Source organism: Vollenhovia emeryi, unplaced genomic scaffold (genome assembly GCF_000949405.1).
Source record: "Vollenhovia emeryi isolate VEMERY1.0 unplaced genomic scaffold, V.emery_V1.0 DF939355.1, whole genome shotgun sequence".
NCBI lineage: Eukaryota > Metazoa > Arthropoda > Insecta > Hymenoptera > Formicidae > Vollenhovia > Vollenhovia emeryi.
Window position 1 is genome coordinate 33846 of NW_011967011.1, and position 13888 is coordinate 47733.

Below are 13888 nucleotides of genomic sequence, written 5' to 3' on the forward strand. Positions count from 1 at the left end.
CTCCCCGAGCGGGGCCGCTAGGCCGGTCACCTCACCGCGCGCTTACATTCGCCAGTAGGTTGGGCTAATACGGCGATTTTTAAAATTTCGTATCTCGATAACTATTCGTCCAAGCGCAAAATAGTACAATACTTTTCTGTTTGTCTTAGTCCCCTCTACCTTCCCATGACCGGACGTCAAAGTCTTGCGTAGCACCCTGTATATTGGGAGATGTATAGGAACAAAATGCTATAGACCAATACTGAAACGATCAAACTATATTATTAAGTTAATTGCGTAACACTTTTTCATCTAATAATTAACTACTCGTTCGAGAGAGATACATACCTGCTATAAATATTGTAAATAATTTTCCGGTGTTTCCATGTTTACATATTATCTCGATTTCTTCCTTATCTTTCAAAGCATCCCAATTATTTCGAAGGCGTTCCCGGAATTCTTTAATCTACTAATAAATATAATACGTATTACTGTTATACAATAATTTATTTCCACTTTAATTGCTTTCGGACTTACATTTTTAAAGATGGCATAAAATAAGACATATTTTGCAGAAAAAATTATGAAAATTATGTTATAAGAAACAATATTTAAAACAAGGTCAAAGTTATATTCCGAGATAAATAATTTTAACAGCTGCAAACATTATGATTGATAAAAAATTTTTTTATGGTTGATCTACTTATAATGGTATATGTAATTGTACACGGAACTTGGAGAAGATCGGTTGGGACCTATTTTACCATACATAGAAAAAGTGCGGGGTCCTTTAGATAAGTAGCGAGTATAAAAATTACACAATAATAAAAATGTATAAATTCATGTAATTTTATAAAAAATAGTTTTGTTATTCTGGCTATGTAAATAATTGTTTATATTTGACGAGAAATTATAAAAAATTACAAAAATTATAAAATTAAAAGCGAGTTTACTTATTTCATAAGTTGTATACTTGTTATATGACATATTAATTTTATCTATAAAATATGAATTTATATACTGATGTATGTAAATATACAACTTCAATATATGATTGCAATATGAATGCAATACTCACAAAATTAGTTGTAAATTTACACGAAGTTTCTTGACTGTGTAGTACAATAAAATAAAACAAAACGAAATTATATGAAAAGATTTACGTCATATAAAATTATTAAAAAAATCAATTAATTAATTGTACAGATACCTGAGTACCTATAAACGTTATCATTATTAGTACAGATAATATGAAACGAAAATGCCTGACTTTTAAATCTTCATATGGCCAAAGGCCAACTAATGATAGCAAAACACGATTTATTTTAAAATACTGATCTTCCGGAAACTCCATTTCACACGACAGTTCAAACATTACTGTGAGCTCATGGCTAGTATTGTCTATAACAACTTTTCTCTCTTATTTCAATTTTCCCAGTATTTTTTTATTTCTTTAGGTTTTCTGTAACTTGATAATAATACAATTGTGATAATAATACAATGTGTGCTTGATAATAATACAATTTCAGATAGAAAATAATTTAATGTATGTTAAGAATGCTTTAAATTTAAATACTTGTATTATGTAAGTGGAGATAAGATAATAAGACGAAACGAGAAAATGCGCAAGTCCAGAAAAGAACTACATCTACTTATAGATATAGTTCCTATTAAAGATAATGGGGGTAATAAATAAATTGTTATAATTTTCTGTGTAAAGTATATATTACTATTTTCTGCATCTTTATTCTTGTGGCGGACGAAAAGGCGACATACAGTGTAGTGCTACTTTATCGAGGCTGATATTATGCATCAGATAGTGGAAGATGCATTGTGATTGAAATGTTTCGCGTTTATGAATTACCTTACATTGAAAATTGGATACTGTTTGATACTGTTTTCAGAATTTTTGTCATTCACGTATTGCAAAGTAATCATACAAAAGATAAATAATATTATTTTACTAAAACTAAGGGAAGTTTTACGAAAAATATGTTCTAAGTTTAAAAATTATCTTTTCAAATGGCTAGAAATGTGTAAAGTAACGTATGTTAAGTCATATGTTGTGGTTTTAAACGGAAAGAAGCGTATAAAGTGCTTCACCATATTACGTACGTATGTGGCGATCGTGGCGCAGAGGATTGTGCGCTGGTCTGGTAATCCGAAGACCCGGGTTCAAAACCAAACAAAAACGTTGTTGGTTTCTCGTTCGATCGCCACATAACGAAGTGGATATAGAGAGAGGTGTTATAAGAGGGGTTTGGGCACGTTCCTTCAAAAACGCCTTGTAACCCTAAGGAGAATCAATAAAATGTACAGTACTAGTACAAAGCATTATCTAATTCTGCGTTTGTCCAACGTTTTTTTTATATTACATGTATATGTATATGTGTATAAAAGTAACGCACTGTGATTTCCAATATAGACTGTACTGAATCTAATACTAGAAAGATTTTTACTGTTTATTTTTACTTCATGGGAAATGAATAAGAAGAGGCCAATCAACGCTGTATTGTTTTAAATTTACAAAGATTTGTGCATCAATATAATAATTTAGTAATTATGTTCAAAAAAACGGCGTTGAAAAGAATGCCTACGGATGAATATAAAGTTGTTACTCGAGCGGATAAGAAATCAGTTAGAAAACACGAAATTCCTTTTAATAATTGTATAATAATTATTAATGAGGTTGCAATTGTCATGTTTGAAAGTGAATTCGAGAGGCGTGATACATGTATAATTATTCAAGAACAGAGTGAAATAAAATATATGAATAAGAAATAATGAAACGTCCAAAAAGAGGAGATTCCAAAAAAGGTAGGCCCGAGCGAATCTGGGCAAGGATGCTAGTTTCACTTAAAGTTATATTATTTAACGTTTCCTGGTGAGGAATTAATCAAGTCGTTTTTAGTACGTCAAAAGTTGAACCATTGAGACGTATTAAAAGAAATAGTAAAGAACACATTTTATAAGGCTTGGTTTCAATTATTTTATGACAGTAGTAAGAAAACGTAATGAGTGTCGATACGAAAATTGCAAAATTATATCTGCCATTATACATATATCTACCATTCGTGATTGCTTTTTATTGGAGAATAATTTTTGAAAGTAAAACTAATAATCAGATCATACGTAATTAAACCACAAGATTAAGTTTACATAGTAGGCTGCACTTAAAAATAGTAAAACATAGTAGTTTTTTTAATAAATACATATCTGCTCATAATATCACAATTTTAATGATTTATTACTTGTATTAGAAAAAGAGTTACACATGATAGATTTTACTACAGTCAACTGAAATGGTAAAATTATATAATTTAAAAATCATGAAACAGCTATCTTAATCAAAATTCTGTTTGGTAATTTATTAATTGTATTGCTAACTGTATTACTTGAATACCTATTTTTCTAAAAGTTTTTCATAGTTTGAACTAAGAAAAGTACACGGATAGGAAAACCATGGTATAAGATAGCGCCGTACTCATACCCTAAAACAGAAGATATTTTTTAAACTATTTCATACGGTGATTGATTACTATGTATGTATGTGTGTGTGTATATATGTATATATACAATGTGCGTGTATTACGGTTTGTTCACACATACACACACGAACAAGCGCGCGCACACATACACTGACGTGTACATACATACATACCAGCATACGTTAATGTAGTAAGATTTCTTACCGCAGTAAAACCTTCTAAAGAGGGATAAAACATGCCAGCAGCATCAACCTTATAACATTTTGTAGTCTTTTGTATTAAAAAGAGTATCAGTTTTTGTATTTTTAATGGAGCATTGTACCATTTTATATCACATCTATATGTATATAGTCACAAATAAAATCACATTAACAATTTGTATATTTAAACATCACATAATTACAATAGCATGATATAAAAAATATTAAGTATTGTGACAAAATATAATAATAGCGTAGTTGTGTAACTTACATTGTACGATAGACATGCGTGTCACAATTAATAAATTCTTGGCCAGCATAATTACCTAGAGCGAAAGCTATAATATGCACGGCTACTATGAAGAAAGACAGAAATGACTCCACAAGTTCGGTTTTCGTCATTATTTGCTGTAATAACTGTAACCAACAGCGTATCAATTATATAAAAAAATGATGCTTCGGGATATACATATGTAATAAATGTTTTCAAGAAATTTGTAAAAGTTTACAATTAAATAAAATAACATGCTTCATGGATGTTCGGGCAGTACCCACAGATGTATTTTACTTCTTAAAAGTTAAGTGTTTAGGTACAATTAGTTTCAAAAGTTAATTACTTGTTTTATTTCACATTTTTCACAGATTTACACGAATTGTAAAGTTAAGTGTACTTCAACAACATATTTTCAAACTTGAAGCCACGACTGTGATGTTGCAACGTTGCCACTTTTGGTACACATATGTACAAATTTTTTCGGAAACATTAAATAAAACAACGAGTGTCTTAATAAAATTGGTATGGATAATTATGTCTCACTCGTTCTGCTTACAAAATTTCATATATTTTTCATTATTTTCACTGAAATATAATAATTTTTCCCCTATTTTCCATAAGATATATAATTTTATTATTAATTCTTTTAGTAATAAACTTTTTAAACAGCCTCAAACTTTGACAACATTTTTTAATGATAAAATCTACAGAATCTACATATATTTTATTCAAAAAGTTTTTATTAGTTTAGTCATAATGCCCGCATATACTTAAATATTCCATTACTTACGTTGAAAAAATTGATGCTTGTCGAAAGTAATAACAGCGCAACCATAATTAAATACACTGGCCCAAAACTAACTTTCAATAAATCAGAAAATCTTATACAATGAAATATTTTTCGTTATTATATTTTCAATACATCAGATGAAATGCAAAAATTTGTAAAACAGTATTTGGTAAACACTGAATAATACAGTACTATACTTATAACTGTTTTCAGTGATAATACACTAACATATCTTGTTTGAGATACTAACTCGATCGCTCTTTTGTGGAAGTCAACCGCAGCAGTTATTCTGTTGTGAGATATCATATATCTTTTAGTTACGCACATGTCTGTCAGATTAATTCCACTCAATATATTTTTCATACGATAACTAGAAACATTCAATTGCAAAATTAATGCACGTAACATAGTATATGGAAGTATTTATTGAATAAATATCATATACAATTATTCAATACACTCCATAGTCATAAAATTATATTAAATAATAATTGCATGTTGAAAAATAAAAATAATAAAAAAGTGTAAATAATAAGATCAAATTACAAATTGAATAAAAATCCAAATCTAACTCATTTACAAATAATTGATCTAATGTAAGCAAATAAATATAACAAATAATTTAGAAATAACGTCAGTGTGTTCTTGGCCATATCTGGCATTTTTAATAATACAGAAAATTTATTGCGAAAACTATTACCTCAGTCAGGGTTTGTACCAGCACCTCCCTACACTCTAGGCGGGCGTCTCACCAATTCGACCACTGAGACATGTGGTAATATTTGTCGCAATAAATTTTACAATACACAAAAATTTTCAATACTTGGAACACTATTGCAACAGCATATTCCTGAGACTAAATTAATTAAAAAAGTTTTGTACTACCTTTTCTTCCGACAAACAGTTATCGAGATATCATAAGCTAAATATTGGAAAGGTTATAAATTTTCTCTTATCTCAAAAAATATCTCAAAAAATATTAGGCAAATAAAAAAATGTTTCAGACAAAAGTTGTTCATATTAATTAGTAGAGAGAATAATGTAATAATGTAATAAACGATAGGGGATTTCATTAAAAAAATTGTAGGTGACCTTCACGTGACTTTCAAGCAACTATTCAAGGTCAAATTAATGACACAATCTTATGTCCCCCTCGAAACCATACAACTTTAGTCTGAAACATTTCTGTTTACTGGGCTTAGTTTTTGAGATATTTTACTGTCCAAGTTAAAATGGGACACCCCGTGTATAATACACGTACACACAACTACAGATAAATAAAAAAGCACTACTATTATTATGAAATAATAATATTTTACAAAGTAAACTTAGACACAAACTGAGGTATTTACCTAGCAATTCTAAATAAACCGAAAGCGTGTAATGCGTTTGCTAATGAGAAAGACTCAGTAGCCATAATACTGATCGTTAGAAAAATTACTCCCACTAGTGCGTGTATCGTTATGATATAAAAGTATTTCTGCTGATCGATAAAATATTCCGCAGGAAGTAGAAGTTCGCGCGGACGAGAATCATTTAAAGGTATTACGATATCGAGTACGATTGAGCTGGATTGTATACAGATGAATAAGAAAACTGTGGAATAGCCTATAGCTGGAACGAGGAAAGAACCATTGATTCAATTATAAAATTGACTTACCTTTTTATGGATAAATTCTAGAATTATTTGTTATATGAGTTGTATTAAATTTAATTAGAATAAATTTATGACGAATAACATTAAATGTTTACTTATCAATTAATTTGCTTATATAAAACAGAATGTTTCTAATCGCAAAAAAATAACAAATTTTAGAGTACACTTTAAACTTCGATCTTACATTTAGCTTAATTCATTCTTTGTCTTTTTCTAAGTTTAGAAAGAGACAAAGAATAAATTAACCTAAGATCAAAGTGACGTTGGTGAAAACCGGGGTTAGAAATTAGAAAATCGTTTTTCATATTTGGGACAGTAAGATGTATTGTCGAATGAAACATGTTAAATATGTAACATCGAGAATTATTTGACCCCAGTAAATGACTAACAATGATTAAGCTTGTAATCGACCAACTGGCAATGTGTTCTTCAACACATAAAATTTATTGTGAAAAATATTATCTCAGCCAGGGTTTGAACCTGGACCTCCCTTCACTTTAGGCGGGCGTGTCTTAATATTTTATCGCTTAATCAATGTTAAATATGTGTATATGCATATGTGTGCATATGGGCGTTTGTGCGTATGTGCGTGCGTGCATTGTACACATCTTCAGCTTATGCATTTCTCAAACAATTTAAAATTAAGATTGTTTTAATGGAACGTAAATTATTATATGTAGTAATTTTAACATGTAACGACCAGTAAATCTTTAACTATTTTTCTCTAAACTTTTAAAATATAAAAATATAAATATTTATATACATACATATCAGTACAATATTATGTTAAAATGATAAAGGATGATTCTCTTATTTTTAGGTAACATTTTAATAATTTAGTATTAATAATTATTATACAATTGTTTTTGTCATCTAATCGTAATCTAATAATTAACTATTTGTTTGATACCTATTATGAACATTGTTAATAACTTTGCGATGTTTTCGTGTTTACATATTATCTCAATTTCTCGATTATCTTTCAAAGCATTCCAGTTATTTCGAACACGTTCTCGAATTTTTTTAATCTACTAGTAAATATAATAAGTATTATTGTTATATAATAATATATGCATTCAAATTGTTCTTGGACTTACATTACTTAACACAGCGTAAAATGTGATGTATTTCACATATATTATTATGAAAATGATATTGTAAGTAAATACATTCAGCAAAAGATCAGTGCTATATTCTATGACAAATAATCTTATGAACTGAAAAGATTATAATACACAATGATTTATCGACATATATTATATTACATACTATGAAAAAACTCATATATGTATATGCGTATACGTATGTTACTATAATGTTTGATAACATAAAAATAAAAATTCATAACATAATATCACTATAGTACAATATCATTGTAACCTTGATACAAGTACAAAAGACCTACGTCATAAAATTCGTACGTTAAACATGTAAATTAAATAATTATATAGATACCTGAACACTTGTAAATGATAACATTATTAGTAAGGATAATATGAAACGAAAATGTCTGGCTTTGAAATCATCATATGGCCAAAGACCAATTATTGATAGCAAAACACGATTTAGTTTAAAATACTGATCTTCTGGAAACTCCATTTCACACGACAGTTCAAACATTACTGTGAGCTCATGGCTATTATTGTCTATAACAACTTTTCTCTCTTACATCAATTTTCCCAATGACTTTTTTATTTCTTAGACTTTTCTGTAAAATACCTTTGATAATAATATAATTTTAGATAGAAGATAATATAATGCGTTTAGAGAGAGAGAGCTTTTTAAATGTTTGCATTATGTAAGTAGATATAAGATAATAAGAGGAAAGTAGAAACTGCGCAAGTCCAGAAAAGAACTATATCTATTTATCTACAGATATTATATAATAGTTTTTTATTACAGGTAATGGTGATAAGTAATAAATGCACTTATCATAATTTTCTGTGTACACAGTACGTGTTACTATTTTCTGCGTTTTTATTCTTGTGGTAGGCGAAAACGCGACATACACTGCAGTGTTACTTTATCGCGGCAATATTACGCATCAGATAGTGGATGATGCATCGTGATTGAAATGTTTTGCGTTCATCAATTATTTTACATCGAAAATTCTATTTGACACTGATATCGTAATCTCGTTGTGTTTCAATATGTACTGCAGAGTAAAAATATAAAAGACAAGTAATATTATTCTACCAGATCTGACAGAAATGTATTACGAAAAATATGTTCTAAGAAGTGCAGGAAGAAACCGCGATCGCTCTCTGTGAATAATCAGCGATCGATATCATTGTGTGATCGCTGAATCCTCGCGATTCGCTATCTCGATGCTCGGTTAACCGGCAAGACGATAATTGTTTCTTTAAATGATGTTCGTATTCGGATACATCTCGTATTGTTGCATTGAATCTCTCGTCGCTTCGAGCATAATTTGTTGGCTGCTTCTAATTGTAAGTTAAAAGCGCGAACTAATACACAAAATATTGAATCGAGTGCGATTTCTTACAGATGCGAGAGGGTACCCGCCGGACAATATTTCTTATGATCATTTCAACTACGAGAAACTTAAATTGTTCAGTAAAAAATGCTGCTCTGTAGTTGCAAAGAATTAGTTTCCTTTTCATTCTCACAGCCAAGCTTGATCCTTGCTTTATCACGGAATTTCATACACATTAGGTATAGAATTTTCAATTTCGTAGGCGGGGCAACGAATTCTCAACGTTCGTTGTTGTTTTTCTCTCGGCGCTATGACGTACGATGTTTTTGCGTGCCATCGTGTACCTGAAGGTCGGCCACGCTCTCATTCGCTCGCCGAACGTCGAGCCGGCAGGCAGTGGCGAGAGTCGCTCCGTGTGTCGTATTACTTTTGCATTATCGGTTTCCAAAACTCGATCGCGATAAATCTCGTGATAAAACGCTGTTGATTTGTACACGTTTATTAGTAAGAAGTAACATTCATCGACTAATTATTAAGTTTCTATAACTTGCAATGAAAAATGATTTGCACGGTCAAGTGACGGCTTTTATCAACGTAGATTTTACGAGATTAACTCATCTAAAATGAATATGAATGTAAACCGTGGCACTTTGTCGCGATTACATTTCAATTACGCACCGCGTTTTTAATTATCTGTCGATTTCGTGTATTCTGTTCCACTTTCGGAAAAAGAAAGAGACATTTGTGTGACTGTGGCATTTGCGGTGTAGTTTGCTCTGTCGTTCTTCGCAACTCGAACGGGCAGGAAGTAGAGAAAGTCGCTTATTGCGCGTCGTTACATTATGTAAATGTAATGGAAAATCATCTCGATTAACTGTTGCAATTACTAACAAATATTTATCGCTGGAGGTTTCGCTCACGTAAATCATTTCGAGGATTAGATTGAATGGCAATAAAGATTATAAAATATCGTTTCGTTGCGGACTAATAACTACTTCTTTACCGCAGATTATGCTTGGATTCCGATGCTCGCGTTTTATATCGCTAATTTAAAAGTGACTTATCCATTATCTTTTCGAATAAAAAATGCAAGTTGTTAGTTTGAGTAATTTGTATGATAAAGTCACGCGATTTGTTAATAATATTTCGTGCGTTTCACGGTATTTCACATCGCGTACGGGAGTGTCCGAAATTTCGTGCGATCGATGATTTTCGCGAGTGTGTGTAGTGTGAGTGCAACACGGAAATCTGAGAGGAGGAGGAGGCTTGGAAGGCATCGGGCAACGGCGAAGCAATCGTAAGGTGAGTGTTTTACATTTTTATATTTGCTACTTGTGCAAAATGAAGCGTCTGTTCTCTTGCTTTTGTTTTATTTATTTAAATGATTCGAACGAGGGTTCGAATAAGTGTTACAGACAAAGACATTCGTATAAAATTTTGTGAGTTTATATTTAAAAGAAAGACTTTTTTTGAATATTCTCTAAGTATTTTAATAAATAGCTATTTTAAAAGATATAAAATATTTAATACAATAATTTTGAATTTATGTAATTATTCTGTAATAATCATATACATATTTTTTACTTTTACAGTTGAACCTATACCAGTTAATTATGCCGCAACTCTGCTATTGCGACTCGTATCAGTGAGTGTTAAATTATCTTTTATGTTCAATTGATGTTGTGCATACAATATCTCCTTTGCGTGTATGTACATACAAATTTTTAATATGTATATAAATTGCATGATATAAAAAACAGAAAGTATTGTGACAAAATACAATAATAGCGTAGTGGTGTAACTTACATCGTACGATAGACATGCGTATCACAATTAATAAATTCTTGGCCAGCATAATTACCTACAGCAAAAGCTATAATATGCACGGCTACTACGAAAAAAGACGTAATAGACTCCGAAAGTTCGGTTTTCGTCATTATTTGCTGTGACAACTATAAGCCACAGCGTATGAATTATATGAAAAAATTGATACCTCGGGATATAATAAATGTTTTCTAGAAATTTGTAAAAGTTTACAATTATATAAAATACCATGCTTTATGGATGTTCAGGCAGTACATATAATTTTCCTTTTTAAAAGTTAAATGTTTATGTAAAATCAGTCTCAAGAGGTGATTATTTTTTTATTTCACATTTTTCACAAATTTACATGAATTGTAAAGTTAAGTACATTTCAACAACATTTTCAAACTTGAGGCCACGACTGTGATCTTGCAACGTTGCCACTTTTCGGTACACATATGTACAGATTTTTCGGAAACATTATTAAACAAAACAACTAGTGCCTTAATAAAATTGGTATGGATAATTATGCAGTCTCACTCGTTCTGCTTGCAAAATTTCATATCTGTTTCATTATTTTCATTGAAATATAATTATTTTACCCCTATTTGCTATAAGATATATAATTTTATTATCTAATTTTTTCGGTAATAATCTTTCTAAACATCTTTAAACTTTGACAACATTTTTTAATGATAAAATCTACAGAATCTACACATATTTTATTCAAAAAGTTTTTATTTGTTTAGTCATAATGCCCGCACATACTTAAATATTCCACTACTTACGATGAAACAATTGATGCTTCCCGAAAATAATAAATCAGAAAATCTTATACAATAAAATATTTTTCATTATCATATTTTCAATAGAGCAGTTGAAATGCATAATCAAAAAAATTTACAATATGTGAAAATGTAGGTAAAAATAAAATTATTTTTTGTTTAAAATAATAGTTCATGTGGTTTTAGTTAAGATAATATAGTAAAAGATGTTATGATTGTATTTTTAATACAACTTTTCAGACAAATTAGATAAATTAATTCAGACAAATTCAGATAAATTAAAAATCACATTATTTCGAATTATATTGTAACATAATTAATCATCGATTAAATTTGAATTAGATCGATTAAAATATCACTTATCATCTTTTGATGGCAAGAAAATGTGAGGAAATAGTCAAATCATATACAGTAATTATAGACAACGCCAGCAGATTAGTATATGATTATTAGATATAATAAATTAACGTGGTCTATAAACGCAATTATTCTTACGGTTGCCACTGTTAATGCTGGACAGATGTTAGTACTGTGAAATACGATACTGAAGTAGCGAGAAGCTGCAATAAGACATTATTGTTACTGTCGAAAATCACTTAATATTTTAAATGATCTTCATCGATTACCGATGCAAATCCTTCTAACGATAAAACGAAAGTGCCACCGGTGACCAGTTTGCAACTGTGCATGCTGCGATGCAGAATGAGTAAAATTAATTTTTGCTGTCGAACAGGTACGTGGTACCATCGAGAATCACATCTGCAATTTAAGATTTATAATTTATAGTTTATATTACAGATATTTATAATTATTACATTTACCATTGGCGCACTATTATTTATTCGCAGTAGTCTTTCAATGTACAGGGTGTTATGTAATACCCGTCTCACCTCTTACTTACGAATAGAGCGGACTAGACTAACAATAAGTCGAAAAGTCCTCTACCATGACACACGGCAACGGCTACGTATAATGAACAACTCCCCGCGCGCCTAGCAACGCCGATCATGGGACGGCCGTATCTCGCCGTGCGTTTGAATTGGGCGGTAGGCCGGGCGAAGACAGCAACTTTTAATAATTAATAACTCGTTAACTATTGCGAAAATTGCAAAATGGTAGAGGACTTTTCGACTCACTCTAGTTCGCTCTATCCATAAATAAGAGATGATGCGGGTATTACATGACACCCAGTATATTAATGATACAACTAGTTTGATAATCTTAAACAAAAAAGTTATTCGCAAAACATTCGATTACTGATCTTCTATTTCTTAAAAGATATATTGATGGATATTCTTATGAATGCTCTCCCTCCCTCCCTCCCTTCCCCTCTCCAACTCTCTCACTCTCCCCTCCCCCCTCTCTCTCTAAGAAGAAAGAAGAGAATATCTCAATAAAATAAAAGAAATATACTATTAAAATCTCTATTTATAAGAACAATATTTTGTATTTGTACTCACACATTTTCATAAACCTCTAAACTATGATCTATGACAACTTGGCCAGCATAATTGCCGGCAAATATGTAAACGAAATGGGCAATTGTAGATACGCTGGATGTTAGTAACTCTTCGACATTTCTTATTATGACAATTGCTTGAAAAATCTATAGTACATGAAAAGACCATCGTGTTTTAAATAAAACAATTATACGTATATAAAAATGTCTTATTAATCATATTACTCAACTTTTATCAGTATTATAATAATTACTCACACGAAATAAATTAACAGTTAGCGATACCACTCCGATTGATAACATAATAAAATAGGACTTTGCTAATGTAGACCATAAAATGTCCTTAAACCTTCAACAGTAAAATTGCTTAATGTAAAATATACAAACATAATTTGTTAGAAATTTCAAACTGTGCATATACCAACTTGAGAGCTCTTTTGTGCATCTCTATTGCTGCAACTAATTTCGTATGGATCACTAAATTTTTTACGGAAGGAGAGATTTGTAGAACATCTTTTTCGTAAACATGCAATCGATGACTGTTGTTAAAAGAAATAAGAGAAATAAAAAGTTAAGAGTAATAGGTATTAAAAACTCTAAAGTGAGCTAATAAAAAAATTTTTTTTTCAAAATGTTCTTTATACTTTATTACTCACCTGGCAATTTTAAACATCCCACAAGTATGAATAACGTACGTTACGTAAAGCGATTCCGTAGCTAAGACTATAGTAATGCCAAAAATCAACGTTATATATACATGATAGAATAAAACATAAAAGTATTCCTGTTCATCAACAAAATATTCTACATCGATCGGAAGTTTTCGTATGCGAGAAAAGTTTAGTGGAGCTATGGAATCGAGGATAACAGGGAGATATGCGTTCAACAGTACACCGAGTGCACATGAATAACCAAATACTGTAATTATAAACTTATAATTATAAACACATTAATGTTATAGACATGATATCATTACATGCTATATACATATACAGGGTGTCTGATGCAAAAGTAAC

The 13888-nt window shown here is 30.5% G+C and overlaps 3 protein-coding genes across 3 annotated transcripts in view; all 3 read right to left on the reverse strand.

Moving 5' to 3' along the window:
- Positions 1 to 1399, reverse strand: part of LOC105558327 (odorant receptor 63a-like) — a 4301-nt gene extending 2902 nt beyond the window's left edge. The window contains exons 1-3 of the mRNA XM_012005938.1: positions 1190 to 1399; positions 328 to 445; positions 202 to 241 (exon numbers count right to left, since the gene is read on the reverse strand). Coding sequence (XP_011861328.1) covers positions 202 to 241; positions 328 to 445; positions 1190 to 1354 — 323 coding nt within the window. The 5' untranslated portion in view covers positions 1355 to 1399. The remainder of the gene's footprint in view (positions 1 to 201; positions 242 to 327; positions 446 to 1189) is intronic.
- Positions 1400 to 3470: 2071 nt separating this feature from the next.
- On the reverse strand, positions 3471 to 7583 carry LOC105558328. The gene is made up of 8 exons (XM_012005939.1): positions 7486 to 7583; positions 7299 to 7416; positions 6084 to 6345; positions 4982 to 5101; positions 4732 to 4822; positions 3939 to 4084; positions 3672 to 3804; positions 3471 to 3494 (listed from the first exon to the last, which is right to left on the reverse strand). Exons 2-8 carry the CDS (start codon positions 7309 to 7311, stop codon positions 3471 to 3473), a joined length of 789 nt encoding a protein of 262 aa, XP_011861329.1. The 5' UTR covers positions 7312 to 7416; positions 7486 to 7583.
- Positions 7584 to 11686: 4103 nt separating this feature from the next.
- Positions 11687 to 13813, reverse strand: LOC105558314. Its single transcript, XM_012005919.1, has 6 exons — positions 13529 to 13813; positions 13298 to 13411; positions 13131 to 13221; positions 12874 to 13019; positions 12040 to 12172; positions 11687 to 11973 (listed from the first exon to the last, which is right to left on the reverse strand). The coding sequence occupies exons 1-6, from the start codon at positions 13543 to 13545 to the stop codon at positions 11920 to 11922; spliced, it is 555 nt and encodes a 184-aa protein (XP_011861309.1). The 5' UTR covers positions 13546 to 13813; the 3' UTR covers positions 11687 to 11919.
- Positions 13814 to 13888: the final 75 nt, after the last annotated feature.

What these genes read in the sequence shown, in the direction of transcription:
- LOC105558328 (XM_012005939.1), bottom strand. An exon ending in GGTTTATTTAGAATTGCTAG is followed by an intron (nt 5,102 to 6,083) that starts GTAAATACCTCA and finishes GAATGTTTCTAG; the next exon opens with TTATCGTATGAAAAATATAT. An exon ending in CAAGCATCAATTTTTTCAAC is followed by an intron (nt 4,085 to 4,731) that starts GTAAGTAATGGA and finishes TGTTGGTTACAG; the next exon opens with TTATTACAGCAAATAATGAC.
- LOC105558314 (XM_012005919.1), bottom strand. An exon ending in TAACTGTTAATTTATTTCGT is followed by an intron (nt 13,020 to 13,130) that starts GTGAGTAATTAT and finishes CATGTACTATAG; the next exon opens with ATTTTTCAAGCAATTGTCAT. An exon ending in TTAGAGGTTTATGAAAATGT is followed by an intron (nt 12,173 to 12,873) that starts GTGAGTACAAAT and finishes CTTAAATTGCAG; the next exon opens with ATGTGATTCTCGATGGTACC.